The sequence below is a fragment of the Urocitellus parryii genome, chromosome 11 (genome assembly GCF_045843805.1).
Source record: "Urocitellus parryii isolate mUroPar1 chromosome 11, mUroPar1.hap1, whole genome shotgun sequence".
Taxonomy (NCBI): Eukaryota; Metazoa; Chordata; class Mammalia; order Rodentia; family Sciuridae; genus Urocitellus; species Urocitellus parryii.
The window spans coordinates 122,647,165-122,669,455 of NC_135541.1; the positions used below are offsets into that span (position 1 = coordinate 122,647,165).

General features: G+C 38.4%; 1 protein-coding gene across 2 annotated transcripts in view; it reads left to right on the plus strand.

Moving 5' to 3' along the window:
- Gatad2b (GATA zinc finger domain containing 2B) overlaps positions 1 to 22,291 on the plus strand; it is a 95,944-nt gene that overhangs the window by 68,077 nt on the left and 5,576 nt on the right. The window contains exons 2-8 of one of the 2 annotated variants that reach the window (XM_026412944.2): positions 9,316 to 9,651; positions 15,873 to 16,002; positions 17,015 to 17,146; positions 17,424 to 17,552; positions 17,899 to 18,069; positions 18,573 to 18,888; positions 21,230 to 21,432. In XM_026412944.2, coding sequence (XP_026268729.1) covers positions 9,317 to 9,651; positions 15,873 to 16,002; positions 17,015 to 17,146; positions 17,424 to 17,552; positions 17,899 to 18,069; positions 18,573 to 18,888; positions 21,230 to 21,432 — 1,416 coding nt within the window. In that variant the 5' untranslated portion in view covers position 9,316. The remainder of the gene's footprint in view (positions 1 to 9,315; positions 9,652 to 15,872; positions 16,003 to 17,014; positions 17,147 to 17,423; positions 17,553 to 17,898; positions 18,070 to 18,572; positions 18,889 to 21,229; positions 21,433 to 22,291) is intronic. The other variant, XM_026412945.2, reaches the window with a different exon arrangement.

Here is a 22,291-nt window from a genome sequence, read left to right on the forward strand (position 1 = left end):
CATGTTTTGCTGTTCTTTGCATATCTGGTAATCTCTGATTGGATTCTGGACATTGTTAATTTTATATTTTTGGATGTTGGATTTTTTTTAAATTCTTTTTTTTTTTTTATTCCCCCTGGCAGGAGGTGGGGTACTGGGGATTGAACCCTAGGGTTGCTTTACCACTGAGCTACATTCTAGCCCTTTTTATTTTTTATTTTGAGACAGAGTCTTAATAGGTTGCTTAGGGCCTCTCACCAAGTTGCTGAGGCTGGCATGGAACTTGCAATCCTCCTGCCTCAGCCTCCTGAGCTGTTGAGATTATACATATGTAGTATCACATGTGGTTTTTTTTTTTTTCTTTTCTTTTTAAAATAAATCTTCTTGAAGTTTGTTTTGCAATTTAGTCAGTGTGATTAAAACTCTGGTCCTTTTGGGTCTGTCTTAGGATTTGTCAGGCCACTCTGAAGCAGTACTAAAAATTCTGTACTACTACTAAGGTAAGACTTTCCTCAGTACTCTACCCAGTGCCAGGTAAATAATGAGTTTTTCCAATCAGGTTATTAAGAACGGCGCTGTTACTGACACTGTGTGTGGATACTAGGCAGTATTCCTTTCAGATGGTTTCTAATAGTTCTTTCAAATAGTTTCCTCATGTGCATATACTAATCAGTTCTCTGATTCCTTCAGTATTTGAGAGTAGTGTTTTGCAGATCCCTGGGTTCCTTTTTGTAACTATCTGTTACATGATATTCTGTCCTTTGAAATCTAGCTACTATCATTGTCCCACCATACTCTCGGCTCCCATCTCTTCAACTCAGGAGTTTGTCAGACTCTGCCTCAGGCTCCCTGTCCTAAATCATGTCCTAAGGCAGTAAGTGAGAGCAGTTGTGGGATCACTGTCCTTCATTGTCTGATGTCCATTGTCTTGGAAATTCTATTGGAAGATTTTTGTTCTTGTTATTTCAAGTGGGAGGGTAAATCTGGCGTGTACATCAGTTTGGCTGGAAGTGGAAACTGTAGCATTGGTTTCAACATCAACAAATTGATATATCAGTGTTGAATTAGAGAATTCATGAATATAATAATAATTTGGAAAGTGGCATTCTGCACAGTATTTAAAACAATTGAACTAGAGCTTTACGCATTTACTTGGATAAATCTTAAATATAAAAAATTTAATGTTAAAAGAAAGGATATGTTCAAGAGCTACCGTGTGTGTGTGTGTGTGTGTGTGTGTGTGTGTGTGTGTGTGTGTGTTTTGGTGGTGGTGCTGGGGATTGAACCCAGGGTCCTGTACATGCGGGGCAGGTACTCTACCAACTAAGCTATATCCCCAGCCCTCAAGAGTTACCTTTTAAAAAGTAATTTCTAAAAATGTACACGCTGGGGCTGGGGCTCGGGCTGGGGCTCAGCAGTAGCACACTTGCCTGGCATGTGTGAGGCACTGGGTTCGATTCTCGGAACCATGTATCAATAAATAAAGGTCTGTCGACAACTAAAAAAAAGTACAAACTGCTGGGTCCAGTGGTGCACGCTTGTAATCCCAGCGGTTCAGGAGGCTGTGGCAGGAGAATCTCAAATTCAAAGCTAGCCCCAGCAACAGTGAGGTACTAAGCAACTCAGTGACAGCCTGTCTGGGGATGTGGCTCAGTGGTTGAGTACTCCTCAGTACCAAAAAATAAAGTAAAATAAAAAATGTACAAACTACACATTACCCTTAGAAAATTATTCATGAGAATGGTAACAATAATCCCATCCTACTGTCTTTGTCAGAGAAGGGAAGGAGGTGGGAGGATAGAGAATGAATTGGGAATGAATTTACAGAGAGGATGCTTCAACTGTATCTATAATATTTTATTTCACTAAAAACAAGGGGCTGGGATTGTGGCTCAGTGGTAGAGCGGTTGCCTGATGTGTGAGGCACTGGGTTAATTCTCAGCACCACATAAAGAAAGTATTTTCATTCCTATTTAGGATTTTGAAACTGTACTTTTTTAATTTTATTTTTTATGTGTTATATACCATTTTGTAAGGACTGTTGTGTCTTATAAGTTAATAAATGTATGTGATATATTTAAGATAATTTAAAATGTCATAAATATGGAGAGCTCTATAAAGTCAACACATTTTGCGATCTTAAGACTATGTTTAGGGGCTGGGGATGTGGCTCAAGCGGTAGCGTGCTCACCTGCTATGCATGCGGCCCGGGTTCGATCCTCAGCACCACATACAAACAAAGATGTTGTGTCCGCCGAAAACTAAAAAATAAGTATTAAAAAATTCTCTCTCTCTCTCTCTCTCTCTCTCTCTCTTTTTTTTAAAAAAAAAAAAGACTATGTTTAAATTTTAAAGTCATTATATATACATATAATAAACTATAGGCTTAAATTTTATCATTCTTGAAAATTAGTGGTTTTCTCACCTAACAATTTATATTTTCCTCTTAATTGTCTGTGTTTAATGGAATTGGGGAACAAATATAAAGGACTTTTGTGTATTGTGTAGTGCAAGGCAATACAAACACTAATAAATGTTAATTCATTTTTTTTCACCCTCTCTGTTCCCTCATTCTCTACCTTTTGGTAGTCTTTGCTGCAGATCTGGATTTTAGTGTGGAAGTGAGTTTAAAATTTGACACATGTGTGTCTAGAGCTATATTATCATTTGACCGTTATTATTTCTTACAGCAGTCAACAGTAAATTTAAAGCTAGACATTTTCTTGGTCATTTGCTTGACACTTTAATTATTCTCTTGAAAATTTCCTTTAGTTTCTTGAAATGTCATGCTCTCCTAATTTCCCCCCTAGTGTCTTAGTTTTCTTTGACCAACTAATCCTTAAATTTAGACTCTATCCTTGGCCCTCTAACTATATATTCATTCTTTCTTGGCAGTTCCACTCTCCTTACATATCAGGCATTTAAAGGGAACATCAGTATTCATTTTACATAATATTTGTTTTATTTTTTGGAAGATTTTTTTTTTTTTCTTTTTGGTAGTGCTGGAGATTGAACCCAGGGCCTTGTGCATAAGTGGCACGCACTCTATCAACTGAGTTATATCCCCAGCCCTTGGGGAGGAATTTTTGTGAAGTTTTAAGGAAGTTTTAAGCTTGGTTGGGGTAGAATATAAGTATAGAATTAATACTTTTTCTAAAAGTGTATTTACACAGTTGTATAATTATCACCACAATCTAGTTTTAGTGTATTTCTATCACTCTGAAAATATTGTTTATGCCCATTTGTAATTGATCACTGTTTTCTAGCTTTTCCCCCAATTTTTTTGTATTAAAATATTATGCAACATCAAATTTGCCATTTTAAATATACAATTCAGGGCTTTAAGTACATTTACAGTGTGGTGTAGTTATCACCACTATCCATTTCCAGAACTTTTTCTTTATCCCAGGGACTGTTTTCATTAAACAATAATTCCTTATTTCCCTACTACCACCCCAATAGCTGATACTTGTATTCTACTTTTTAACTCTGCGTACTTTATTTAAGTGAAACTGTACATTCATCCTTGTTACATTGGATTTTGAGGCATTTATGACTGAGTGCATGAAGCCGAGATACCTCAGTTATGACAAAAGTAGGCATGGGAAAATTGGTCAAGGTTCTCAAGCCATCAGCTGGGAAAGATTACTTACTTCAGACATTAAAGTATCTGGATTCTGGTTTCTCTTAATTTGAAGTACAGCAGCTTCCTCCTTGTACCATTGGAGCATGAGGGGAAATGATTTGAACTACTTTCAGCTGCTTGCATAATTACTAGTTCAAGAAGCTAGGGTAATAATGGCAACCCAAACTTAATTCCAGGTTTTTGTTTTTGTTTTTGTTTTTTTGGTAGTTGTAGATGAACAGAATGCCTTTATTTATTTTTATGTGGTGCTAAGGATCGAACCCAGCGCCTCACACATGCAGGGCAAATGCTGTGCTATTGAGCCACAGCTACAGCCCCCATGCCAGTTATTTTATTATTTTGTTGTTTTATTATATACATTCTGTGCTCATGAATATAATTTATGGCAAAAACAAACACTGTAATGAATTAATTTACATTTGTATGTCTTTTTAAAATATTTTTATCAGTTATTGATGGACTTTTGTTTTATTTAGTTATTTATATGTAGTGCTGAGAATCAAACCCAGTACCTCATATATGCTAGGCAAGCTCTACCACTGAATCAACAATTCTCCGCCTCCCTTTTTATTTTTTATTTTGATACAGGGTCTCACTAGGTTACTTACAGCCTTGCTAAATTACTAAGTCTGGCTTCAAACTTTCTATCCTCCTGCCTCAGCCTCCTGAGTCACTCACTGGGATTACAGGTTGGGATTACAAGTGTGCTCCACCGCACCTGGACTCATTCCATTTCTCTCTCTCTCCTTTTTTTTTTTTTTTAAGATTTTTTTTTTTTAAAGAGAGAGTGAGAGAGAGAGAGGGAGAGATAAAGAGAGAATTTTTTTAATATTTATTTTTTAGTTATTGGCAGAGACAACATCTTCGTTTTTGTATATGGTGCTGAGGATCGAACCCGGGCCGCACGCATGCCAGGCGAGCGCGCTACCGCTTGAGCCACATCCCCAGCCCCTCTCCTTTTTTTAAAACATTTATTTTTTAGTTTTAGGTAAATACAGTATCCTTATTTTATATTTATGTGGTGCTGAGGATCAAACCCAGTGCCTCATGCATGCTAGGCACACTCTACCACTGAGCCACAACCCCAGACCCTTCATTTGTATATCTTGCTGTGTGCTTTTCTAAAAGTACTTTTTGCATCTAGGTGTCTAGTCAGTTGAGCAACAGTCTTTGCTCACCCTCTGCAATTCCCTATTCTATTCTCAGTTATATCTTGATTGAGTTACCTAAGACATGCGCCACCGCACCTTGCAAGTTTACAGGTTTTTATGTGTCTTATATAAGATAATGGGACATGATGGGTTAAAACAGTTACCATACCACTCAGCAATTTTTCTCCTAGGTATATACTCAAGAGAATTGAAAATATTATGTCCACAAAAACCTTATCCATGCCTGAGCTCCATGGTGCAGTCCTGTAATCCCAGCAACTTGAGAGGCTGAGGCAGAAGGATTGTGAGTTCAAAGCCAGCCTCAGCAAAAGTGAGGTGCTAAGCAACTCAATGAGACCCTGTCTCTAAATAAAATAGAAAATAAGGGATTGGGATTGTGGCTCAGTGGTTGAGCACTTGCCTGGCATGTGTGAGGCACTGGGTTTGATTCTCAGCATCGCATATAAATAAGTGAATAAAATAAAGGTTTTCAGCATCTAAAAAAAAAATATATACACACACACACATAAAATGTGCCTCAGTGGTGGAGTGCCCCTGAGTTCAATCCTCAGTGCCCCCCCCAATTAAAAAAACCTTATCTATGAATGTTCAGAGCAATATTATTCATAATAGCAAAAAGTGAAAACAGCCCATTTGTCTACCAGTTGATGAACAGATAAAATGTGATAGTCATACAATGAAGTACTACTTAGACTTAAAAAAAGGAAATAGATCTTAATGGTAGAGCTCTTGCTCTACTGGGTTTGATCCCCAGTACTTGAGGGCAGGAGGGATATAGTAATAATATAATTCTAATAACAATATGAATGAGCCTTGAAAACATAATGGTGAATTAAAGAAGCCCCTCACAAAAGACTGTGTACTCTATGATTTGTATGAAGAGTTCAGAAAGGGCAAATATGGAGACAGAAAGTAGGTTCATTGTTCTCTAGGTCTAGAGTGGGTAATGTGAGGGAACAATGGAGTGACTACTGATGGGCATGGGGTTTGTTTTGTTGTTGTTGCGTTGGGGGGATAATTAAAAATGTTCTAAAATTGTGGTGATATTTGCAGTGTGAAAATACTAAAAATCATCTGCTTGTGCACTTTAAGTAAATTGTATGGAAGTGAATTATACCTTGATAAAGCTATTCTTCAAAAGAGGGAATTAGTGAATATTACCCACAGATTCACAGTTTGAGTTTTGTTTTGTTTTGTTAATTTTAGAGGGCTTGATATCTTTATTTTTATATGGTGCTGAGGATCAAACCCAGTGCCTCATGCATGCTAGGCGAGCACTCTACCCCGAGCCACATCCCTAGCCTCCTGACTTTTTATCTGGTCTCTAGAAGATATATTTTCTCTTATTAGAAATTTTGTTTATCCTTTTTTTCCCCTCCCATTATAACAGGGGTTTGGGGGATGGAATTGGCCCTTATTTTGCCTTGAACTACAGTTTTCTTTGCAAGAGAACCAGTTAATGTTGGTAGTCTTTTCTGTCCTGTTGCTACTTGAGTCTGAATTTTTGAACCCATCTCATAACTCACATGTGAAAGGCATGTCCCTAGGGCATAGAAATCAAATTTTGTTGAGTACCTTCTAAGTACTCCATTTTTACAGATGAATTTGAGACTTGAAGAGGGAAGGAACTTAACCTGGTAAAATTCAGTAGCAGTTTGAACCTGTTTTTATCACTCAAAAAGTTTTTTTTTCCCAGTTCATCATTGCTATTTTCTACAAGGACAATAGCCCAAAATTTGAAGATGTTGGAGAAAATCTAAATCTGCATTTAGATTTTATTAGTATAAGAAAATCAAAATGAAGCCAGGTGTGGTGATGCACTCCTGTAATCCCAGCACCTTCAGAGGCTGAGGCAGGAGAATGGATCACAGGTTCAGAGCCAGCTTCAATAACTTAGTGAGGCTGTAAACAACTGAGCAAGACCTGTCTCAAAAATAAAAAATGGGATGGGGATGTGGCTCAGTGGTTAAGTGCCCTTGGGTTCAATCCCTAGTACAAAATAAGAAAAGAGGGCTGGGGCTGTAGTTCAGTGGCAGATGCTTGCCTAGCATGCGTGAGGCACTGGGTTCTATTCTCAGCACCATACAAAAATAAACAAAATATAAAGGCATTCTGTCCATATACGACTTCAAAAAAATTTTTTAAAAAAATAAGAAAGAAAATGGAAGGTGATGATAATTTTGCCTTGAATAATTTTGCTGTGTGAATAGAGAAAATATTTTTAACAGACTAAGTGCAGGAATTCTTCATTAAGAAAAGCAAAATGTCTTAAGATTTTGAATTTGTATTTTGTGTGTTGTGTGTGTGTGGGGGGGGGTTACTGGGAATTGAACCCAGGCCCTTGAGCATGTTAAGTAAGCTCCCTACCATTGTGCAGTATCCTTAGCCCTTGAATTTTTATCTATATAGAACTGGGACAAAGAACAACAGGCCCTTCTGGTATTTGGAATATCCAAACAACTAAGGTTTCCCAGTAGATGCCCTTTGTCTAGTTCATCTTTCTCCTATTTCTCCACCCCTAAAATAGGGCAATTAGCTGGGCATATCTATAATCCAAGCTACTGGGGAAGCTGAGGATTGGAAGTTTGAGGCCAGCCTTGGCAACTTAGCAAGACCCTATCTCAACATAAAAAAGGCTAGGGGTATAGCTCAGTGGTAGAGTGCTTCTGGATTCAGTCATCAATTAAAAAAAAAAAAAAAAAAGCTAGGGGTGGGGTGCTGGGGATGTGGCTCAAGCCATAATGCACTTGTCTGGCATGCGCAGGGCACTGGGTTTGGTCCTCAGCACCATATAAATATTTTAAAAATACAGATATTATGTCCACCAAAAACTGAAAAATAAAATATTAAATTTCTCTCTCTCTCTCCTCTTTTTTTTAAGAATTTTTTAATATTTATTTTGTAGTTTTCGGTGGACACAACATCTTTATTTTATTTTGATGTGGTGCTGAGGATCAAACCCAGCATCCCGCGCATGCCAGACGAGCGCATTACCGCTTGAGCCACATCCCCAGCCCCTCTCTTCTCTCTCTTTAAAAAAAAAAAGTCCTATCAAAGATAGGCTTGGGTGAACTAAGGAACTTACCAGTCATAGAATACTCTTTTCTAGGGGGCTGGGGCTGTAGCTCAGTGGTAGAGTGCTTGCCTCATGGGTGTGAGGCCCCGGGTTTGATCCTCAGCATACATAAAAATAAATAATAAAGATATTGCGTCCATCTACAACTAAAAAAAATATTTTTTAAAAAATAATATTCTTTTCCAGAAGAAAAATTTGGTATGAAAACTAAAACAGAAGCATCTGACTTAAAGTATGCATGCGGAGTTACTTTCAGTATTAATTTTTTTTGAGTTATAAGATTCCTATGGACCATCATGGTGATGGTTAGAGTTTGGCTCTAAGTGTCTGTTACAGGAAAGGTTTTGATAACTACAGTGTAGTTGAAGTTTACTTTCATTGTTAAAGTTGACTGGAGAAATCTCATTTGTGTCTCAAAAAAATAAAAAGGGCTGGTATGTAGCTATTGGTAAATCAACCCCTGGGTTCAATCCCCAGTACCCCACCTCCTGCCAGGGGGGAAAAAAAGAATTTAAAAAAAATCCAACATCCAAAAATATAAAATTAACAATGTCCAGAATCTAATCAGAGATTGCCAGATATGCAAAGAACAGCAAAACATGATCCATGAGGTACAAAATCAAGCAACAGAAATCTACTTACTTAGAATTAATTTTATTAAAATTAAAGGGCCTTTTAAAGAGATATTGTGACTGTATTCCAGATACTCAAAATGTCAAGTAGAGAAGTGGAAAATATACAGAAAGATTCATGGCAAGCTTAAAAACTAGTGTCTGAGATGAAAAATACAGTGGATATAAATAAAGTGTGGTATTGGCATAAAGTTAGACATATGCTCAATGGAATAGAATTTAGAGCCCAGGAATACACTCTAATATTTATCAACTGATTCCCAAAGAATGCCAAGATAATTTAATCACGGAAAGGACAGCAACTGGCTGTCTATATGCAGAAGAATGAAACTGGATCATCTATCTCACACCACATTCAAAAATTAAGTAAAAGTGGGGTAAATACCTAAATGTAAGGACTAAAACTATAAAATTCTTAAAATGAAAAGAGTAAATCTTTGTAACCTCAAGTTAGACAATGATTTCTTAGATATATACCAATGACACAGGCAAAGAAACAAATTGGACTTCATCAAAATTAGGGCTGGGGTTGTGACTCAGCGGTAATATAGATGTTACAAGACAGTATAGTGTGGGAAGCTAGCTCAGTTAACTTTTGAATTTACACATATATGTACATTTTAGGAATGGTGGCTAGGAGTGTAGCTCAGAGATAGAGCTCTTACGTAGCCTCTATGAGGCCATGAGTTTGATCCCCAGCACCACCAAAGAAAAAAGATTCTTCTTAATAATTTTACCACTCCACTCTCTTCCCTTATGGACTGTTTAAAGGACTTTATTCTGATCTCACTTGTGTTTTTCTTTCCATAGAATGGATAGAATGACAGAAGATGCTCTTCGACTGAATCTTTTGAAGCGAAGCTTGGACCCAGCAGATGAGCGAGATGATGTCCTGGCAAAACGACTGAAAATGGAGGGGCATGAGGCCATGGAACGTCTGAAAATGTTGGCACTGCTCAAAAGGAAGGATTTGGCAAATCTTGAGGTGCCACATGAGTTACCCACCAAACAGGATGGCAGTGGTGTCAAGGGTTATGAAGAAAAACTCAATGGGAACCTCAGGCCTCATGGAGACAACAGGACTGCTGGAAGGCCAGGCAAAGAAAACATCAATGATGAGCCTGTGGATATGAGTGCTAGACGGAGGTATGGCTCAGTTTAGCAGCCTCCAGAGATAGGGTATTCTCATAAACTAAGCCTGTGAAAACAGAATGAATTCAAATGAGGGTGTTTTTCATCCCACAACTCTTAAAAGAAGATATATCTTACCAGAATTTCTCCGCTTTTTTGTAAATGAACCTAGGTATCTCAAATTTACTTATACCATGCTGAGATGATCATAGTTCTTACCTTTAAAATGGTCATTTCTGGATGAAAGGGAGCACTAGAGAGTTGATAGCCCAATTAATATACACCTTCATTCTAATTATGGCAGTATAAGAAGGAAAAAAGCAGTCTTTCCTTCAGATCATTCCAGAAGTTTTAGGATCTTTTTATTATGGAGTCTCAGCTTTTGTTACATCAAAAAGCATGGTCCTGGCTTTTCTTATGTCAGAAAATCTTCATGTGGTAAGTTTCTACATTCTTGCTTTGTGCCACTTTTCCCATTTTCTAAATATTCCTATGCATATACATTCCTTTAAACACACATACTCATATTCTCACTTTAGCTCTGTTACACACACAAACACTTTTACAGACCTTTTTTCTTGGTGTTTGTCAAGGTTGATTACTTGACACTAATGCACATGTTAAGGGAAATTACCTGGAGCTGGCTGAGTGTTGAGTCAGCCTGGACAGTGGATCACAGAGTAGGCAACCCTAGTTTTTGTTTTTGTTTTTGTTTTTGGTGCTGGGGATTGAACCCAGGGCCTTATGCTGGCAACCCTAGTTTTAAGAATATTTAGGGTGGTTTTTTTTTTTTTTTTTTTTTTAATATTTATTTAGTTTTTTAGTTATCGGCGGACACAACATCTTTGTTGGTATGTGGTGCTGAGGATCGAACCCGGGCCGCACGCATGCCAGACGAGCGTGCTACCGCTTGAGCCACATCCCTAGCCCGGGTGTTTTTTTTTTTTTTTTTTTTTTTTAATGCTTTTATTAGTACATTATTTAAATTGGTGCTTCATAGATGTACATAAAAGTGAGATTCCTCATAGTATATTTATACATATACAGAGCATAATTTTGTCAGACTCATTGTGCATTGCCTTTTCTGTCTTGTCCTGCCACCCTCTCCCTCATTTTCCTCCTACTCTATTCTCATAAGATTGACCCCTCTCCTCCCCCTCACTTTGCTCTAGCTTCCATATATGAGAGAAAACATTGAACCTTTGATTTTCTGAGTCCAACTTTTTTGAGGGGTACCCAAGATTGAACTCAGCGGCACCCAGCCACTGAGCCACATGCCCAGACCTATTTTTTTATATATATATTTTATTTAGAGACAGGGTCTCACTGAATTGCTTAGCACCTTGCTTTTGCTGAGTCTGGCCTTGAACTTTCAATTCTCCTGTCTCAGCCTCCTGAACTGCTAGGATTACAGGTGTGCGCCACCATGCCTGGCTTCAGTTCAACTTGTTTTAATAAATTACACTCAGTATTTTTAGTGCAGAGCCAGGTACAGTGGTACATCCCTGTAATCCTGGTAACTCAGGCATCTGAGGCAGAAAGATTTTTTTTTTTTGTGGTGCTGGGGTTCGAACCCAGGGTCTTGTGCATGCTAGGCAAGCAGTCTACCAACTGAGCTATATCCCCAGCCCGAGGCAGAAAGATTTCAAGTTAAAGTTCAGCCTCAGCGTGATCCTGCCTTAAAATAAACTGAGTTGGGGATGTGACTCAGTGGTAAAGCATTCCTGGGTTCAATCCCCAGTTACACCCTCCCCCAAATTAAAATAATAAATAAAGAGGACTGGGAATGTAGCTCAGTGGTAAAGTATCCTTGGATTCAGTCCCCAGTAGCAAGAAGAAAGAAAAAAGTTTGGAAACAGCTAATAGACATGAGAATTCCTCTTCAATGTTGACTTGCCCTCCAAAAGGTCTTGCTGACTTTGTTCAAGACTGATGCAAAGCAAGATTTTTAGAAGGTGGACTAATGAGATGGAAGAAGAAAGGACTGGTTATAACCTTAGATGTGTTTCTTTGCTTTTTAATGTTTACTTGTAAGTCTTGTCCCAGGACTGTATTTTAAACCACATCACTTAAGGGAATATTATTCTTGGTAATAGTATTAAAAACCCTTTGTAAACCTCAGATAAACTCCCTAATGGTTCTGGAATAGGAGAAAAGTCCTTGAAAGTTATAGGTAGTATCAGTGGAATATTATGTTAAGTAGATTAATCTTTAGCTCTTTGGAACAAAAGGAATTGGGTGAGTGAGATCATATAACTGAACAACTCACTTGCCCTTAATCATCCTTACTCTTCTGGAATAAGTGGCTAAAATCCACTTCATTAGGGAAGAAGAAGAGGCAAAATGCTAGGTAGATTCCTCACATGTGAAACTGAAACCCTTAAGTGCATTTTCATAGACAGATTTTGGTAAAATCTTAGGGCTGTTGGAATTAAACTGTATTATATATACATTATATGTTAAAAAGTCAAGACTTGGGGGTTGAGGATGTAGACCAATAATAGAGCATCTAAAAGAAAGAAAATGGAATTGTTCTTGAAAACCCAACCATTGTATTAATTTTCTTTTCCAATGATGAACTTTTGAAACATAATCCTTTAAAAGCTGGGGATTCCAGGTATATGGACAGCTATTTCCATTGGCTCCAAGCTGTTCTATAAAAATGAACAAAATTAATCAATTCCCAGGAAGAACAACTATGGGATAAAAGGAAGAAATAAATTGAAAGCAGAAGGAAGGAGAAATTTTTAACATGAGAGTTATGTCATAACTGCCTGCATATATTATTTTGCCATTAGTTGGACAAGTTATAATATCTGTGGATTTATAGGTAACTATATTTATATCTATAAATATTTGTGAAACCAGTACTATACATATTTTGGAATGCTAGAGAAACAACAGTTCCCTTTCTTTTTAGTTGGTTTTACTATGGGGTAAGAATTAGGAGCTTTATAGCTTCTGAGTCATAAGTGAAGTTCATTAGCAACTTGGACTTTGAATAATCTCTCACTAATACGGAAGATTTCATCCTTAAGAAACCCAAATAGGGCTGGGGATGCATGCATAAGGTGCTGAGTATAATTCCCAACACTATAAAAAACAAATATTATAAATCATAGATACATTTAGGAAAGGAACAAAGTAATTTTTTTCTCTGGAATGTTTTAAGAAATGTGCTTAGAATTCCAGGTGAAACTTTTTAAAAATTGAGGAACAAGACCTGACTTGGGCTTTGCCTTGTCTGTATTATCTAATGTAAGTCTGATTGTATCTGGGAATAAATATCATTTTGGGTGGCTCTCAGATGTAACTTTCTGATAATGTCATACAATTTCAAAATCTCCGTCCAGGAATGTCTCTGCCTTTCTTGGGAATGAACAGTCTCGTCAATAGTCATTAACATTGATTTGAACAAGGAATATTGATTTTTTATTTTTTGCAGTGCTTAGGGATCAAAGCAAAGCCCTCATACGTGCGCTAGACAAGCACTATACCACTGATCTACATCCTCTATCCAAAGAAAATTGTTTTACTCTTAGAAACAGTTTTCTGTAATGTCTGTGTCTAGCCAGAACCAGAATTTTTATGTTTAGTTTAAGACAAGGTCTCACTAAGTTGCCCATACTGGTCTTGAACTTGGATCCTCCTGGCTTAGTCTCCCAAGTAGCTGGGATTACACGTGTGTGATACTACACTTGATTTAGGGCCACGGTTTTTTAAGTCTTCTGAATTGAATGGTATGCACCTCCAATCCCAGCTATTTGAGATGCTGGGGCAGGAGGATTGTTTGAGCTCAGAAGTTTGAGGATATCTGCCAATATAGAGAAACCGGGTCTGGGGGAGAAGCTACTTACTGGTGATGGCAAATCAAGGAGAGAATGGGAATTCTTCCATTACTCAAAATTCACCCATTTTAATCTTAGGGGTAAGGGTAGGAAGGAATATAGAAACAATAAGTGATGCTATGCCTTGGCACATCCCTATAATTCCAGCAACTCTGGAGGCTGAGGCAGGAGGATTATAAATTCATGGCCAGCCCGAACAACTTAGGTGGCTGTCTCAAAAAAAAATGGTTGGAGTTGCAGCTTAGTGGTAGAGCACACCCAGGTTCAATCCATGGTTCCAAAATAGAAATGATAAATAAATCACACAAAGAAATGAATTTGAGCACTTTATTTAGGACTGACCATTACTCCAAGAATTTGGGATTAGAAAATGAAAAGCTCTTTTCTCCCTCTAGTGGCTTCTTTCTCTGTAACTCTGCATTCTCAGCTTGTAGTTGAAAGCAATCCAGGCTTAATAGTTCACAAGATAGTTATTCTCACTCTGTCCTCCTGTTCTCTTTCCTCATCTAAACTTGGTTGACTTTAATCAGACGTATCCTATTGAGAAATTAAATGCTCATTCTATCAGATATGCTTTGTTCAGAAGACTTCCACGGGCTGGGAGCATAGCTCAGTGGCAAAGCACTTACCTTCCTTGAAAAGGGCCCTCAGTTCAATCCCAGCAATACAGAAAACACCGCTTCCATATCCCAAAAGTAACTGAGACAAGAGAAATCACAGAGAAATGATGGAACTATAGAATATTATACTAAGTGTAAAATAAGCCAATCCCAAAGAACCAAATGTTTTCTCTGATACGCAGATGCTAATTCACAATGGGGTGGGGGTGTGTAGAATAGAGGTAGTTTGGGCTAGACAGGGGGGAGTGAAGAGAGAAGAGGGGGTATAGGGGTAGGAATGATAATAGAATGAATCTGACATTATACCCTGTATGCATATATGATTACATGACCTGTGTCACTCTATATCATGTACAACCAGAAGAATAAGAATTATACTCCATTTATGTCTGGTGTGTCAAAATGCATTCTACTGTCATGTATAACTAATTAGAACAAATTTTAAAATTTGCTATAGACCTATGTGCTCCCAGGACAGTCTCAAAAAGTAGAGTCTGGGAATTGATCTTGGAAATGAGAAGAGAGTTAGAAGATATAGTCAATAATTTGGATCTAAGGCAATCAAGAGATTCCAGGATTCTTGTATTAGCTAGATGTTGAGCACTAAGTGCCATTATTCATTACTTTACAGAAAAAAGGCTAACTCCAGCTTGTCTAAGAAATAAGATTAGGGGCTGGGGTTGTGGCTCAGCAGTAGAGCGCTCACCTGGCATGTGCGAGGCCCTGGGTTCCGTCCTCAGCACCACATATAAATAAAATAAAGGTATTGTGTCAACTACAACTAAAAAATATTTTAAAAAAAACAGAAAGAAATAGGGTTAGGAATATGAGCCAATGTGAAAGATTTAAATGTCAAAAGTAATTTCTGGTCAGTTTCTTTCTGGGGGAGAGTGCTACGTAATACTCTAGAAAGTTGATGTGTATTTACTTCTGGAGGGTCGGTCCTTTCCCAGAAGATTGTAGACTTTATAATCGGCAGTGTTCATATTCTTAAGCCACGAACAACTGTCGTTGGAGTTTTCACATATCCTCCTTTCCTGTAAGCCCTGGGTTAGCCAGGACCATGTTGTTGATATAATGAGCTGCTTCCTTATCAGCTATCATCCGTACCCATAATAGATGGCTAGGCTCTAACATCTTTCCACTGTCTTCCCTGTAGGACTGTTTCCATTTTGAGCCTCCCTGTAACTCACAATAGCCCAAAGAAGAGTTAGATTAAAATTAAAATCTGTGACAAAAACATTTATCTCTTATACCTGATCCTTGTATCTTTGTGCCTTAATCCTCTATAAGGAATTTTTTAAAATAAATTTTTGTAGTTGTTGATAGACGTTTATTTTTTATTTATTCATACACGGTGCTGAGAATCAAAGCCAGTGCCTCACACATGCCTGGCAAATACACCACAGCCCCAGCCCCTTCTATGAGGAATTTAGATGAGGAAAATGCCTTGCTAAGATTTTTGTTGTTGTTGTTATTGTTTTAAATGTTTTTTAGTTGTTTATGGACCTTAATTTTATTTATTTATATGTGGTGCCAAGAATCAAACCCATTGCCTCACACATGCCAGGCACGTGCTCTTGCACTGAACTACAACCCTAGCCCCTTTTGCCATCACATTTTGGTATCCTAGGAGTTCAGTGTCCCAGACCTTGGATTCTCTTGGATTTTTTTTGTTCAGTGTAGGAAAAAAAAAAAAAAAATCTGGTAACTTTTTTATTAAACCTTCAATGTTGAAAATGCTGTAATTTTTCCTTTTCTTGTCTAGTGAGCCAGACCGAGGAAGGCTAACTCCCTCTCCAGATATCATTGTTTTGTCTGACAATGAGGCTTCCAGTCCTCGTTCCAGCTCCCGAATGGAAGAAAGACTCAAAGCAGCAAACCTGGAGATGTTTAAGGTAAAAGGAAAGATTTATTTCCGGCTCCTTCTATTCTCTTTAATTCCATAAGAGTCCTAGTTCTCTTTTTGTTTGTTTGTGGTACTAGGGATTGAACCTAGGAGTACTGTTCCACTGACATACATCCCCAACCCTTCTTTACTTATTCATTTTTATTTAGAGACAGGGCTTGCTAAATTGCCAAGGCTGGCCTCAGATTTGTGATCTCCTTGCTTCAGCCTCCTGAGTAGCTGGGATCACAGGCATGTGCCATCACTCCTGGCCCTACTTTTGTTTTTCACTGTTTATTTTTTAAATGTAAATAACTACTTATTGATGGAAACTCTTTGAGATGATACTGAACTTCAGGGGTATGCCCTTTAAGAGAGAACTGTTATAATCAAGTGGAGAAGATAGTTTGAAAAAGCATGTATATATAAGCCATTATACTCAGTAGGATTCATTTTTGGAAAATGAAAACAAAACCTTACAATCAAGTCACATAAACACTGGGCTAGAAGGGAATACACTTTATACTTCATCTAGAATCTCAGAATATGAAGAGCTTCTTAGAGAAATGTGGCTTTTAGATTTTAGAAAACATGTTGAAAGAAAACAAGGTCTCCGGCTGGGGATGTGGCTCAAGCGGTAGCGCACTCGCCTGGCATGCGTGTGGCCTGGGTTCGATCCTCAGCACCACATACAAACAAAGATGTTGTGTCTGCCGAAAACTAAAAATAAAAAATATTTTTTTAAAAAAAGGAAAACAGGGTCTCCCTTTGGTCTTTCTATTTTGCCAGGAATCTGACTGATTAGCATTTATACATGGTCTGTCCTTTCAATCTATAAGCATTTTTTGAGTACATACTGAATGCCAGGAATTATGCATTCCCCAGGGATACAAAGATAACAACCCCATTACTACATTTGCTTCTTTCAGAAGATGAAAGTTTCAGACCTGAGAAGTACAATTATCTCTTGCAGAAAAGGATTCTGGGTACCTGCTACTCTAACAGTCTCCATGTTTATTTAGGGGAAAGGCATTGAGGAACGGCAGCAGCTCATCAAGCAGCTGAGGGATGAGCTACGATTGGAAGAAGCCCGACTGGTGCTGTTAAAGAAACTGAGACAGAGTCAGCTACAGAAAGAGAATGTAGTCCAAAAGGTATTGTGCCCTAGAAATAAAGGACTAGGGGAAAGAAGAAGAAAAGCTGGTTTGAGAGTAGACTACCTAGCCCTGGTAGATTTAACTTTGTGGCTCATTATCCTCTGGTTCCACAGGTTTTAGTCTCTAGGAGTAGTGTGTGTGTGAATTCTGTTTTTCCTCCTGGTCAACAGGAGCTTTGTACTGAAAAGGAAATTTAAAAGTCTAAAAAATGCACCAAAGTCAATTTTTGATTATTGTCCTTTTCTGCAGTCTTATTTTCTCTTCATTCTCCCAGACTCCAGTTGTACAAAATGCAGCATCTATTGTTCAGCCATCTCCTGCACATGTGGGACAGCAGGGCTTATCCAAGCTTCCCTCCCGGCCTGGAGCACAAGGGGAACCTCAAAATTTGAGAACATTACAGGTATGCGACACATAGTAGGATCTTAGTGTTGGAGTGCCCTGCCTATCCTCTTCTGTTTTTTCTTCTCTAGAGAATCTCTAACTTCTCTAGAGAGGGTTCATACTTTTTCTAACTGTCCAGCCATATAGAATTAGTTTATACCAAACAGCCAAGGACTTTCTAGCCACTAATGAGCATTTAGAGAGTTGATAAATTTATCCTATAAAGCTTTAGATGAAATTATCAAGTCTGTCTTACATTCCAATGGTTTTATTCAGTTTTGAATTATAGACTGTATTTTCCCTTTTGCATTTTATGGAGCATTATACTACCTGTGACTGGTTCTTTTCCTCATCTTCTCCTTTAGGGTCATAGTGTCATCCGTTCAGCGACCAATACCACCCTTCCACACATGTTGATGTCTCAACGTGTTATTGCACCAAATCCAGCCCAGCTACAGGGTCAACGGGGGCCGCCTAAGCCTGGCCTTGTACGTACCACAACACCCAATATGAATCCCGCCATCAATTATCAACCGGTAAGAAAGAGCCCTACCTAATGTGGAAACAGAAATTTTTTATTTGCTTTTCTTGTTGAATGGGCCAAAGGTTTTTAGTTTTTGTACATAGAGAAACTAGGACAACAAGGTTGATTTAGGTGGAGCTTGAATAGAATTCATTCCCCAAAGTGGAAGCTTTGAGGAGTTATGAAAATAGTAGTGGAGAAAAAAAGATAGCTTATATAGCAGAGCTGAATTAGCGAAAAATCTGGTTAAGAGAAAGAAATGGACCTAGGTAATAAAAAGCACAAGGATGCATGACAGAATCCCATTTTTTCCTCTTTTGTCAGTTTAGCTCATAAACATCATCATCCTTTTTTTCCTATATGCCAAAGTTCTCTTTCAATGAATAAGTTGAATACTTTGTATTTTGAGGAAATGAAGCAGTCCAGACGAGGATCAGATATTATCCTTTGATAAAAAGCAAGAATTGGTCTCCCACATACCAACCGTCACTGATACATCATCTCAATCTGTTTCAGCAGTCAAGTTCTTCTGTTCCCTGTCAGCGCACAACATCCTCTGCCATCTATATGAACCTTGCCTCCCATATCCAGCCAGGAACCGTGAACAGAGTGTCCTCACCACTTCCTAGCCCCAGCGCCATGACCGATGCTGCCAACTCACAGGCTGCAGCCAAATTGGCCCTTCGCAAACAGCTGGAAAAGACACTCCTGGAGATCCCACCTCCAAAACCTCCTGCTCCCTTGCTTCACTTCCTGCCTAGTGCAGCCAATAGTGAGTTCATCTACATGGTAGGCTTGGAAGAAGTCGTACAGAGTGTCATTGACAGCCAAGGTAAGACTGTTTCCTCGGGTCAGTCTCTATCTAAGCAAGAGGTTGCCAGGCCTGATTGGCATAGGCAGAGTATCACATAGTACTGTGTAATGTTAAATAATCTTTCCTTACTATTGCCAAACCACCTGCCATCACTTATAGATTGTTTGGGAACAGTATCCAGAGAGCTTTGTGTGCATGTAGTGTGTTTGTATTTTATATATCCTTTTTTTTTTTTTTTTTTTTTTTTGCGTAACCTTTATTTTACTTATCTATTTATATGTGGTGCTAAGAATCAAACCCAGTGCCTCACACATGCTAGGCAAGTACTCTACCACTGAGCCACAACCCCAGCCCATTTATATATCTTTTATATTTTTTCAGTGTATTATTTAGATCTTGAAATGGTGCCTAGCTAGACAGGGGTATAGCTCAGCAGTGCCAAGCAGTGCCTGAGGCCATCAGTTTAGTCCTCAGCACCACATATCAAAAATAAAAGATACCTCACATTACACATGCACAAAGTGATGAATAGAACTTCTATTAGTGTGGCTTTGTGCTGATTTTTGTTGTTGTTGTTTTATTTATTTTTATTGTTCTAATTAGTTATGCATGACAGTAGAATGCATTTTGATACATCAGACATAAATGGAGTGTAACTTCTTATTCTTCTGGTTGTACGTGATGTAGAGTTACACAGGTCTTGTAATCATATATGCATATAGGGTATAATGTCAGATTCGTTCTATCATTCCCCACACCCCTTCACCTCCCTTCACTGCCCTCTGTCTAGTCTAAAATACCTCTCTTCTCCCTCACCCCCTGTTTTGAATTAGCATTTACATATTAGAGAAAACATTGGCCTTTGGTTCTTTGGGATTGGCTTATTTTGCTTAGCATAATATTCTCCAGTTCCATCCATTTACTGATAAATGCCATGACTTATTTTTCTTTAAGGCTGAGTAATATTCCATTGTGTATATATATACTAGTGTCTTTATCCATTCATCTGTTGAAGGGTACCTAGGTTGGTTCCATAGTTTAGCTATTGTGAATTGAGCTGCTATAAACATTGATATGGCTGTGTTACTGAAATATGCTGATTTTAAGTCCTTTGGCTATAAACCTAGGAGTGGTATGACTGGGTCAAATGGTCATTCGTTTTTGTTTTTGTGGTGCTGAGGATTGAACCCAAGGCTTGTGCATTGCTAGACAAGCACTTTGCAAACTGAGCTACATCCTTAGCCCTGTGCTGAATTATTTGGTTCCTGCCTTTTGAATGCTTATAGTTGAGGAAATATACACACTGATGTGAATAACCAAATATGACCACATAAAACTATAAGGCAGTACTGAACAGCCTACTAATATCATATCATGACACATGCACAATGTGATGAGTAGAACTTCTATTAGTGTAGCTAGTAACAAGTTATTAAGCTTAAATTTCCAAACATGTATTTATGGGGACACCTTAGAATGGTGGAATGTACCTAGAGGACTCAGTATTGGCTCTAAACAGATCATGAAGTGACCAATGCACATTGATAACTCAAAATTGTAAATGTATATAAAACAGGAACAAGTACACTATGAAGTAAGGAGATGCTAAGAAGCAAGAAGTATTGGTTAAACCAGGCTTGGGTAGCACAAGCCTATAAACTCAGCTACTAGGGTGGCTGAGGTAGGAGGATTGTAAGTTTGAGGCCAGCCTCGGCTTAGCAAGACCCTGTCTCAAACTAAAATTTTAAAAAAGGGCTGAAGTTGAAGCTCAGTGGTAGAGTGCTTGTGCAAGTGCAAGGCCCAAAGTCGAGCCCCAGTACTGGTTGAGTTAGATGGAGTACTTAGATTCTGAATTGACACTGCATTTTCTTCTCAATGTAATATACAAGGAAATCAGAAAACATGATTCTTATCCCAGCTCTGTCAGTTAAAGGAGCTGTGTTTCTTTTTTTTTTTTTTTTTAAGAGAATTTTAATATTTATTTTTTAGTTTTCGGCGGACACAACATCTTTGTTTGTATGTGGTGCTGAGGATCGAACCCGGGCCACACGCATGCCAGGCGAGTGCGCTACCGCTTGAGCCACATCCCCAGCCCCAAAAGGAGCTGTGTTTCTTAGCCTTAGTTTCCTTGTTTGTAAACGAGGGTGGTACTGTCTAAACTCCTTATAAAGTGATGTTACAGTTAAGTGAAATAAGTTTTTCTAAATTGTATTTTTTATAAAATAAAAACTTTTTTTAGTTGTAGATGGACACATCTTTAATTCAGCAGAAAAACAACTGGAAAAGATCTATTTGATGAAGAGAAACAGAGGAGATAGGAAATAGGAAACCACTGATTATTATTTTTGTTGACATCTAGGCAAAAGCTGTGCCTCACTTCTGCGGGTCGAACCCTTTGTGTGTGCCCAGTGCCGCACAGATTTCACCCCTCACTGGAAGCAAGAAAAGAATGGTAAGATTCTGTGTGAACAGTGTATGACCTCCAACCAGAAGAAGGCTCTAAAAGCTGAACACACCAACCGGCTGAAAAATGCTTTTGTTAAAGCCCTACAGCAGGAACAGGTAAGAATTCTGATTTCTACTCACCAACCGCCTGTAGGTTTGTTTTTCCCAAAGGGTTGTTGCTTCTAGATTGGGGAATTATCCATTACCCAAGTGATCCCCACAAACCTCTGGACCTGGAGACCTAAATTTTTTTTTATTCTCCCCTCTTTATCATTCTGTCTTTCGCATTTCCATTTGACTATTTCTGATTGGGTAAGGGCAGTAACATATGGCTGAAGTTAAGAGAAAGAAACAGAAGGCTTGAGAGAGCATGGTGGCACACACCTGTAATCCCAGCAGCTCAGGAGGCTGAGGCAGGAGGATCCTAGGTTCAAAGCCAGCCTCAGCAACAGTGAGGTGCTAAGCACTCAGTGAGACCCTATCTCTAAATGAAATACGAATTAGGGCTGGGGATGTGGCTCAGTGGTTGAGTACGTTGAGTACCCCTAAGTTCAATCCCTGGTCCCACTGCAAAAAGAGAGTCTTGATTTTTCCATAACACTAAAGAAATTTCTGTATTCTCAAATTCATTTTCTCCTCAAATAAGTTTTAGCCAGGCATGGTAGTACATGCCTAATAATAACTTGGGTGGCTGAGGAAGGTGGATTTCAAATTCAAGGTCAACCTCAGCAACTTAATGAGGCCCTAAGCATCTTAAAGAGACCCTGTCTCAGAATTAAAAGGGCTAGGGGATGTGGATGAGTGGTTAAGCACCCCTGGGTTCAATCCCCTCTACCAAAAAAGGGAGGGATTTTGGTGGGAGGGATTTATATTTGTACTAGAACACTCTTCAGAGAATTAATTATCTGTGGTCTATACTTGACAAAGGAAAGAAAAGATTATGAAGAAGCCCAGTGAAGAGTAGTGGTGTTAGAAT